General features: G+C 35.3%; 3 protein-coding genes across 3 annotated transcripts; 2 read left to right on the plus strand and 1 right to left on the minus strand.

Annotated features, from left to right (window-relative positions):
• Positions 1–3,142: 3,142 nt before the first annotated feature.
• Positions 3,143–5,487, minus strand: LOC121775453 (vesicle-associated membrane protein 721-like). Its single transcript, XM_042172534.1, has 5 exons — positions 5,111–5,487; positions 4,475–4,616; positions 4,272–4,392; positions 3,852–3,914; positions 3,143–3,580 (listed from the first exon to the last, which is right to left on the minus strand). The coding sequence occupies exons 1-5, from the start codon at positions 5,313–5,315 to the stop codon at positions 3,437–3,439; spliced, it is 675 nt and encodes a 224-aa protein (XP_042028468.1). The 5' UTR covers positions 5,316–5,487; the 3' UTR covers positions 3,143–3,436.
• Positions 5,488–7,947: 2,460 nt separating this feature from the next.
• LOC121773811 (F-box protein SKIP19-like) lies at positions 7,948–10,014 on the plus strand. The gene is made up of 3 exons (XM_042170724.1): positions 7,948–8,092; positions 8,194–8,539; positions 9,175–10,014. Exons 1-3 carry the CDS (start codon positions 8,044–8,046, stop codon positions 9,224–9,226), a joined length of 447 nt encoding a protein of 148 aa, XP_042026658.1. The 5' UTR covers positions 7,948–8,043; the 3' UTR covers positions 9,227–10,014.
• Positions 9,301–9,816, plus strand: LOC121775422 (putative F-box/LRR-repeat protein 23). The gene has a single exon (XM_042172506.1). It carries the CDS (start codon positions 9,301–9,303, stop codon positions 9,814–9,816), a length of 516 nt encoding a protein of 171 aa, XP_042028440.1.
• Positions 10,015–10,245: the final 231 nt, after the last annotated feature.

Here is a 10,245-nt window from a genome sequence, read left to right on the forward strand (position 1 = left end):
TATTTTGTAATTGTAGGCCCCGAGAATGACTCACTCTTCTTATATTTTGGTGGTTTAGAGCATTTTTATTCATAAGAAATACAATCCTTTAATTTAGCATGATTTCGTCTAGAAGTTGATTGCACACAATAAGTTTCAATTCCACAATAATATTGTAAATTCAAAAGGTAGTGTTTTTCTAGTTTGTCAAATATGAAAACTTGAGCCTCATATTTTACGTGTAAAATTCCATTGCTGTCCATTTCATCACATCACCTATTTTGATTGTGAATTCTCACAAATATGAAGTTGAAAAATCGTTTAATTAATCAATAATTGAACTAGTTGTGAATCATGGCAAATATAATCATCGAATTTATGATTAATCAAATAAATGGTTTTGTTGTCGACTTAAGATTGAGAAAATTAGTCAACCGACACCATGAATTTTCTCTCTAGCTTTTCTAAGAAAGCCCATAAAATATTTGAAATATTTTATTTGACTATGATATTATTATATAATTAAATGTGTTAGTACTCCAATCAAGAATAGCCCACGTCATTCTTGATAAAATGTGAGAAAAAGTAACTATAAGAAATTCTATTTATACAAATATAATTAGGCAAGCAATTGTCCTTTTCTTAAACAGTTGCAACCTCTCAGAATAATTGATGTCACCCACTCCCACAAATGATACATTTGTTACTTTTAGGGAAAAAATTAAATAACTTACTTTAAAATTTTGCATCTGGACATTAGAATTTCAAGAACGAGTCTAACTTGAATCGGTCGTATTCCCATAAAAACTATGGTTCACTTTTACATGTCACATTTTATTATTATCGGATATCCATATTTCTATTTCATATTTACAATATTTGAGAGTAATAGTTACACTAATTTACTTTATTTACATTTAATTATTAAATTAATATATAAAAGTGTGATTCCCATTTTAGCTAGTAACATTTTCTATCTTTATCAATTTCATATTATTTTAAAACTTGTTTAGTTCTGAAATGTAATATATAATAGCGGACATATCGAGCACTTTTTGCGATGGCATTTATTTCTTGCTTGTATCGAATATAAATATTCGGGCAAATTATTAGAAAACACCATGAAATTTAGTCGAATTATGGTCTAGCTACACCTTTGGAAATCAACAAGAAAAAAAAACCACAAAATGTAAAAAAATTTCGCTGCATCCCTTAAATTATATGTCTAAAATTTGCAAACGTAAAACGACGGGGAGAGAGAACCCATCTCAGGCGGATGCCAATTCAGCTCGAGGGAGAAAATCATCGCTTGGATATCATCACCATCCTCCGTGATGAGCGTCGGCTGTTTCGTGAGCCACTGTGGGTGGAATTCAAAGCTGGAGAGCGTGGCAGCGGGGGTGCCAGTGGTGGCAATGGCACAGGCGATGGATCAGGTGATGAATGCGAAGCTGGAGGAGGATTCGTGGAGGTGTGGAGTGAGGGTTGTGAAGGGGGAGATTGTGGAGGCAGATGAGATCGTGCGGTGCTTAGAGATGGTGATGGACGGTGGAGATGAGAGTAGGGAGATGAGGAAAAACGCTAAGAAATGGAGGGATTTGGCGAGGGAGGCTGTTGACGACGGTGGAAGCTCTCAAGTTAATCTTAAGATGTTCACTGAGCAGAAGAAATTTGATGTTTAATTTCTGATGTTTGGTTAGGTTAGGGTTTAGGGTTTTTTATGGTACGTGATGATTTAAAACATTTTAAATTTAAATCCATGTAATTGTACGTATCACGTCCACAACATCACCCACGTCAGACACTTACACACGTCAGCACTCTACTTAGTCGGAAAACCCGGCTCGGGAAATTAGCACACGGGAGCAAAGTTCATGATTTTTTACGCAACTTTTAAAGTTTACGGGAAATACCAAACTATTGTGAAAGTTCACGATTTTAGAAGCAGTTTACCCTATTTTTTAATAAGACAATATCGTTATCTTCATTAATAAATAATAGTATAATTTTGGAGTATGTATGATTTCTTTTGCTGTCATATTAGATTTTCACAATGGAAGAACAAATTCCAAATTTATGGTTTTTTGACTAATTTCTAAGTTGTTGAAGTATCAGAATTTGACTAATGACAATTCGGCAATTTACCCTAAATATTTTGAATTTTTATAAAAAATTAGGGAAAATGAATTTGTATGGACCGTTGTTATTGTGTGTCTTCATATTATTGACTTTAAATGACAACTAACTCTATACATATCCAAAAAGTATCCTTGAATGCAACAAAACAGTGGTGACAAACGTGGAATCAAATAAGCCCAAAATCATGAAATAAAGTTGTTTGATAATAGGTAATGAAAACCAAACTTGATTGTGACTCTGTTGTTTGATGTTATCTGTTTAGGGCTGCTGATTAAATAAAATAATTACATAAGCCTCATGTTTGTTGCCTAATCACCTATACATAATAAGTTAATAAACAATGTCACTGTTTGTTGATGATGTTGAAATTTCTTTTATTTAGAATTTATGTGATTTATTCAAATCTTGAACTTTTCCTAATGACAATGAGTTGAAGGGTGATTTGATATGTATACATTGAATTAGTTCAAGTGCTTGTTGGAATGTTTTTCCTCGGAATTTTGGATGAAAGGGATATGTCAATCGGAAATGGTCATACACAAAATTCATCACTACATAAGTATAAGTTATAACCAATTCGTCCATGTAAAATCGAAAAGCCGTTAACGAAAGTAGGGAAATAGAACAAATGGACATTTTGTGATTTTAATAAATTAATAGCAACCTAAATTTATTTATTTATATCCCCATAAATTTAATTGCAATTAAAAAGTATAGTCATATCTCAACTACATATTGTGTTTTAATTGGGCTCAAATTAAACGAGTCTATAAAATTATAAGGGAGATATCAGTGTGCACCTAGCCCAATATATATACTCTTAACTCAAAGCTCCAATTTTTGGGCTAAATTTTATTTTAAACTATTTTTTCATAATACCCTTGCAATATTGGCAATTTTATCCGCACGAATTTTTGCAAGACTTTTTTTTTTGAATTTTTATTGCAATATTGCGGAAACATCTAAACACAAAAACCAATTTAATACAATTTGACATATAACCATCTCTAAAAATGGAGTAAAATTTTAACACAAATATAATGTAGATTCAATTCGATTCAATTCAATTCAATTCAAGCTCGATATACAAATAAGACTACGATTTGCATAAACCCGATATTTATCAAATAGAATTGGGGTTAGGAGTCACAGCATATAAGATCATAGTAGTAGTTATTTTAAATGGCATAAAACTCAAAAAAAGTTCTCTCCTACCAAACATGGTATAGTTTTTACTGCTTTATACAAAATGGATGTGTGTGATGATGCACAATCTTCCCAGCAGAAGAGATCTGCAAATGTGCAAACGATCGATTTTTCAACACTTGAACCCGTTGCAGACAGAGAGGACGATTATGAGGATCAGCGCGACGATAATCGCCAAAACAATCAGCTTGATCTTCATGTTTTGCAGCCACATTTTCCTCCTGATTTGCGTTCCGGTGGTTCTGAAGTCCTGGGCCTGATTAAAATCCAGCAACGAATAGATATATGTGACGATCTTTGTACGAAGAATCAGTAGCATAAAAAAATGCAGCTCGAACAGTAGATGAAGAATAGGGGTGTTTTGCAAATTTGGGAAAACCGGGAATTCTATAACTATGAATTTTTAGGTAATGAAAATATCGAAGAGGCAAAGAAACGGAATTCTATAACTAGGAGTGTCTGGAATATATGAATTTTAATGGAAATGAAAATATCAAAGAGGCAAAGAAACACATACAGATATATACCTGATGATGAAGATTTTCAGTCTTATCCACTAGAAGCTCGATCTTCTCACCACGATCTAGAACCTGCATCAGATGATTTTATGAGATTGTATCCTACTTTTCCAGATACAGCCATTGTTTAAACAAATATACACACGAATATTTAAACGTAGGAAAACTAGAAAACAAATATGGCAGGCTGATAGTCATACTAATAGCTATAAATAAAGTAATCAGTCAACCGGAAAGCTGTCAAAATAATACGGAAAACATGGCATATATATTATCTTGCTTTCAGCATGGAGTCGAATGTAGATCTAACAAACCGACCAAAAGTAATTAAATGAACATAAAACACATCGAATTTTCAGTTTCCTGAGCATAGTTAACAACATGGAATGATGGAAGTCATTGTACAAGATCGAAAAGTGGTCTCTATACCTTCTCGATATTCTCCATCATAACGCCTTTCACTTCTGAAACCTGAGCCTTAACCTTTGCAAATTTGCTAATCTCCTCGGGGTGCTCGCTGCAGTATAGCATTTGTTCCTTCAACTTCGGTCTGCAATACATGTTTTCCAAATTAACTATTTATACAGACATATTCGATGGAAAACATATACTATCACTAGAAATTTATGCACCCAAATTCTTTGTTAAGGCCATTCGCAGGAGCTGTCGCAGCCTTCCCACCACCGTATTTTGCTACGAAGTCATCCTTTATGCGTTCTAGAAAAGCCATCGGAAGCTGCCTTCCAGCCGACTCTTCAGCAACAACACAGTATGCTGCACAGAAAGTAGAAACTACCATTTTAGAGCTCCAATTCAACCTTATTGCTTAATAACTCACTTGTTTCTACCAACACAAGGCAGGTGCCAATTTAGCTTTAATATCAAAATACGAAAACACGAAAACACGAAAAGATGACTCGTTATGAATACTTCAATTTCAATCACTTCGGCAAAGGTAGAGCTTTATTAGATTAGTCTTTCACATCAATTTCATGAATCAGTTAAAGGAATTAGCATAAATCACCACGAATCATCAGTCGTTCACACAGATAACCATACGTTTACCTCAAATTTCAATAAAACGCAGAAATCGGTGATGAATCGACACCTAACAAATCAACACGATCATAAAACTAAACAATTGCGAATTCGCGACCTAATCGAGCAAATAGCAAATAAAATCAAGCATCTTCCGATTAAAAAAAAAACGATAAACCGCACCAAAGCAATCAACTAAGCTGAACAACAGCGACGAGTATCGAACTTACTGAATCCGTCGTGAACGAGGTAATTGAAGGTGTGATTATCGCAGTTGTAGGTGAACTTGTTGTTGGAGGCAGGAAGCTTCTGGAGGCACTGATAGGCTATGGAATTGAAGTTGCCGCTGAACTCGGTGTACTCCGCCAGCACCACCGGCGGCGTTCCGCGCGCCACCAGCGCGTAAATCAGCGTCTTCCGGCTGTTTTGCCCCATTTTCAACGGCCTGATTCGATTTGCACCGCTGCGTTAGGGTTCTTCACTTCTTCTTCTCAACCGTATAAATTCCTTTCTTAATCTCGAAATGAATAATCACTTTAGTTGAATTTTAAGAAAGAGAAACACCTCTCTCTCTCTACCGCTTTCCTTAGATTTTGTATTTTGAAAAGCAATTAAATCTGCTTAAATAATCTTTAATAAATCTGAAATTGGAAAATATGCTGATAAAGCAATATCAAGATGTGATTACATTTGTAATATTAGAGTATAAAAATCCACTAAATTTTTTAAACAGAAAAATTGTGAACAAATCCAGAATTTATAATTTTTCTGATGATTTTTGCATGCCAGTATTTTATCTAACTACGCTTTTCCTGAAATTTACTTGGATTAAAAATATTCATTTTGACTTTTAAGTCATTGGTTGCTTATTTAAATTTTCGATTACTTATAAATAGAAATTTAGATTAATTATTGTCATTTTCAATAAATGTGATCGAGATTGAAAATGAGTTGCACGGCGCCGTATGATTCACATCAACTTAACGTTTCTTTCACTAATTAACTCCAAATATTTATTTTATTTTTTGAATAAAAACTAAATATTTCATTTATTACTATGTTTATATGCACTCGTAATAAGCGTTGCTAAATTATGAAGCATGCACTCTAACAACATGCGCTTTTAACATTGTTTTTAAAATTTAATTAATTGAATTTATAGTTATCAGTAATCAATCTACCTTTGATGAAAGCGGATTGATTTTCAGAAACTACTTCGGGGAGTAATCTCTTAAGGCGGTTCGCAAGAACTTTTGCAATAATCTTATATAAGACATTGCATAGTGATATAGGTCTCAGGTCTTTAACTGTGGTTGAGTTGTCAACTTTGGGAACGAGCACAACAATTGTATCTGTAAGCGATGGTGGAAACTGTCCATTGGCTAGCCAAGAAGACCTTGCAGCAAGGACCTCATCACCTATCAAATGTCAAATTTTTTGATAGAAAGCAAGATTAAGACCATAAGGACCTGGTGCTTTATCGGGATGCATAGAAAACACAACTTTTCGAAATTCCTCATATGTAAGCGGAGCAAGTAATTCAACATTATCATTAGAATAAACTCGTGGATTAGCTAAAGACGTAACGGGCTCAAAATCTGTAACTTCAGCAGCATATAATCGCTGAAAATAATTATTAATAATAGAATGGATACCATCTTTATGGATACCATCTTTGCTGCGGATTGTCACACCTGAGTCATTTTGCAGCTCTGTAATAGTGTTTCGTCGTTTGCGATTATTTGCTGCAAGATGAAAATATTTTGTATTCGCATCTCCTTCTTGAAGCCAAAATTCGTTAGCTCTTTGTTTCCCACTGAATTCTTTCCATGTCAAGGATTGTATTCAACTCAGCTCGTAAGTTAGTGCGTTCATATGTGTTGTTGTTTCGACAAACTTCGCGTCTGATTTTTAAATGTTTTTTCTTGATGTTGAGTTCCTTGTTCAGGTTGCGTCCCCACTTCTGTAAGGCATTACCCATATGTTGAATTTTGTGAGTAAGTCCGTGATTTGCCTGCTTCCACAGTGATTCAACCAATTGTCGAAACTCAGGTTGTTTAAACCAACTATTCTCAAAACGAAAACGCCTCACGTGCCATTGTATTGCAACAATATCAGTGGATAGTATAATTGGTGAATGATCAGAAACTGAAGAAACCCTTGTTTTGATGATTGCATTTTCAAATTTCTCAAACCATTTAGTGTTAGCTACCGCTCTATCGAGTTTCTCACGAACCCAATTAGGTGATCCTCTACTCCTCTCCCATGTATAAGAGTACCCAAGCCATTCTATTTCATGTAAATCACAGTGCTGGAGGGCAGAACGAAATCCATTGAGTAAGTAGGTTGGGTGATCATTACCACCGATCTTCTCTGAACTACAAGCAAGATCATTAAAATCTCCGATTACTAGCCAATGTAAATATTACTCTTATACACATAACTTTGTACATTTGGGACTATCAACTTAAGATAGTCAAGACTTTATCTTTCACTTGTTTGGGTCAATGAAGCATTTTTTTAACTAGAAATTGAATTTTTCTATTGACATAATCTAGTACTCCTCTCTAATCATATACTCATTTTATCCTACTAAAAATAAAATGTTTTTCTTTTTTAAACATGAAACATTTTCTAAAATAAAAATAACGTCATCTCTACTTTTTCTTCTATCTTACCTTACTCTATTTATTAACTCACAGAACAACATTATATACCCTCCGTCCACAAAAAAATAGAACACATTTGCCATTTTTAGTTGTCCACGAAAAATAGAGCATATTTAAAAAGGTAAGTTTTCAACAAATTCTTTATTACTTGTTTTCCTTCTGTCTTACTACTGATAATATGGATCCAGCATTCCACTAACATTACGTCTCTCTTATTTGTTTTTCTTCTCTCTTACTAATAATATGGACCTCGCATTCTACTAACCACTACTGCTATCTTACTTTTTTCCATTCTTACTTTACCAATTTCACATTAAAACTCGTATCATTTATCCATTCTCTCTAGCGTAATCGAGTAAGTTTTTTCCATTATTTTCACCGATAATTTGAAAATTGAGCTGAGCGGTTATTTGCAGTGTAGTCCTAATTTTCCTTTTACTGCGAAATCAAGCAAGTTTTTCCATCATTTCCATCGATAATTTGAAGGTCTAAGTATGAATACTGGATGGAAAATTCGGGCGGCGGCGGAATTTAGCGATTCAGGTTCTTTTAGTCCCAATTTTGAGCCCTAATTTTATTTTTACCAAGTTTTTTCCCTCATTTCCGTCGATAATTTGGAGATCGATCTGAGCGGTTATTTGCAGGTCGAAATATGAATACTGGATCCGAAATTCCGGCGGCGGAGGCGGTTGCTTCATCCTCGCCGCCGTGGATGGAGTTGCCTCTAGATGTGACCGCGAATATACTCCAGAGGCTTGGGGCGGAGGAGAAGCTGTGCAGCGCGCAGCAAGTGTGTGCAACCTGGTGGAACGTTTGCAAGGATCCTGCGTTGTGGCGAGTCATCGATTTCTCCAGCACTAAGCAGATCGATTGTGCCGCCAAGTACACTGCCATGTGCCGCCGTGCTGTTGACCGTAGCCGGGGACAGTTAACCGACTTCACCATTCAGTACTTTGGCGACGACAAACTCATGGAATACATCGCTGATCGGTACATTTCTATTGGCATTTCTGTTCATTGTGTGACTGTGTCTTTCCAAAAATTTATAGAGTTGTTTTTTCATATTTTTTCTCAGAATTTTGTATCTTTGCTTGAATTTTTTGCTTCTGCTTATTCCTTGTTTACTATTTTCCTCAAGTTTATCAGTTTTTCCATATTTTGTCTGGTTGTTCTCTGCCCAAGCCAAGTTTTGCCCTCATATTCGAATTGATTTTAGTCAATCGCATCCAATTTCAATTGAGAAGTTTGGCCACCTCAGATTTTCAACTCGCTTAGCAGAAGTTGGATTAAATTGAAATTATTCGTTAAACATATTTTCTGCATTATCATAATTCATAACTGTATGTTTTTGTTGTCGCAAGATCGTAGCCTGTGTTCTGCCTATGTTTCTGCAAGATTCCGCACCTTGATAGCTTATGTTTCTGCAAGATCATACAAATTCTGTAAAAAATTTCTTCAGTTATGTTTGGTTGTTAATATAATGCAGTAGACGATAGACAAAATTTTACCCTTTCTCTCGATTTTATATCACATAAGTGAATGTACAAGTAGCATTTATTGGTTTAAGAAGCTTTTTTGATCTTGCTCTATGTAACCACAGGTCTAATCTTTTTGATGTTTAACAGATCACCAAATCTCAAATGCCTTTCATATCAGGACCGTGTGCAGCTAGAATAGTTGCAAAGCTTGGACAATTGGAAGAGTTGCACCTTACGATTAGACCAAGGTTTGGTGTGATTGAACTAGGGGTTATGTCTGCTGACATTCGGGCTATTGGCAATGCATGCCCGACGTTGAAATCGTTCTCATTGAACGCATTTAAGTTCCTTCTGATAGAGGATGTTGACGAAAATGATGATCGTCCTTTTATTGAATCAATTCATCGGAATCTGTATGCTCTCGCAATCAGCAAAAGTATGCCCAACCTGCAGCATCTTCAAGTTTATGGGCTCTGGATTGGAAATAAAGGACTTGAAATCATCCTTAACGGCTGTCCACGCCTCGAGTCACTTGACATCCGGCGGTGTTTTGATCTCGATCTTGAAGGGGATTTGGGGAAAAGATGCCGTCAACAAATTAAACATCTTAAACTCCCTCATGACTCGACTAGTGATGTCCCATGGCCGAGTTGCCTAGGAGGTGATCCATTTACCTCTCCTCCATTCTCCACTTATAATCCGGACGCATACTTTTATAACGAAGATATGGATGACTATATTCAACGTTATGGATACGCAGACTTATACGAATCCTTTGGCTTAGTCTAGGCATATGATCGACCGTAAAGCTATCTTTCGTCTATCGTTTTCCGGCATATATATGGATATATAACACTCACCTCTTCCCCCCTTTTGTAGTTTTTTTGGTTGCTTGATTAGGTGGTGTAGTGTTATTCTATCCTTTTGGTTCAGTTAGTTTTGTCAATGCTGCTTTATGTCTTTTATTAGATGTCTTTATTTAGTAGACTCTTTCTTGGGTGCAAGATTTTGTACCTACATAACTTCATGCGTAACGATATACTCTCTCCGTTGAACATAGAGATTTTTCAGATGATATGAGTTTTAATGCCAAATTGATAACGTAGGAGATATGTAGAAAGAAAATTTGAAGTATTGTTAATGGAGAATGATAAGTGAGTACGATTACTAAAATAGTGACCAATATTCGGGATACTCCGAGTTAAATGGCCCATTTAA

The sequence above is a fragment of the Salvia splendens genome, chromosome 17, assembly GCF_004379255.2.
Source record: "Salvia splendens isolate huo1 chromosome 17, SspV2, whole genome shotgun sequence".
NCBI lineage: Eukaryota > Viridiplantae > Streptophyta > Magnoliopsida > Lamiales > Lamiaceae > Salvia > Salvia splendens.

What these genes read in the sequence shown, in the direction of transcription:
- LOC121773811 (XM_042170724.1), top strand. Translation starts at nt 8,044, where the DNA reads ATGAATACTGGATGGAAAATTCGGGCGGCGGCGGAATTTAGCGATTCA. An exon ending in GGCGGAATTTAGCGATTCAG is followed by an intron (nt 8,093 to 8,193) that starts GTTCTTTTAGTC and finishes GGTTATTTGCAG; the next exon opens with GTCGAAATATGAATACTGGA. An exon ending in ATGGAATACATCGCTGATCG is followed by an intron (nt 8,540 to 9,174) that starts GTACATTTCTAT and finishes GATGTTTAACAG; the next exon opens with ATCACCAAATCTCAAATGCC.
- LOC121775422 (XM_042172506.1), top strand. Translation starts at nt 9,301, where the DNA reads ATGTCTGCTGACATTCGGGCTATTGGCAATGCATGCCCGACGTTGAAA.
- LOC121775453 (XM_042172534.1), bottom strand. Translation starts at nt 5,315, where the DNA reads ATGGGGCAAAACAGCCGGAAGACGCTGATTTACGCGCTGGTGGCGCGC. An exon ending in GGCCTTAACAAAGAATTTGG is followed by an intron (nt 4,393 to 4,474) that starts GTGCATAAATTT and finishes CATGTATTGCAG; the next exon opens with ACCGAAGTTGAAGGAACAAA. An exon ending in TGATGGAGAATATCGAGAAG is followed by an intron (nt 3,915 to 4,271) that starts GTATAGAGACCA and finishes CATCTGATGCAG; the next exon opens with GTTCTAGATCGTGGTGAGAA.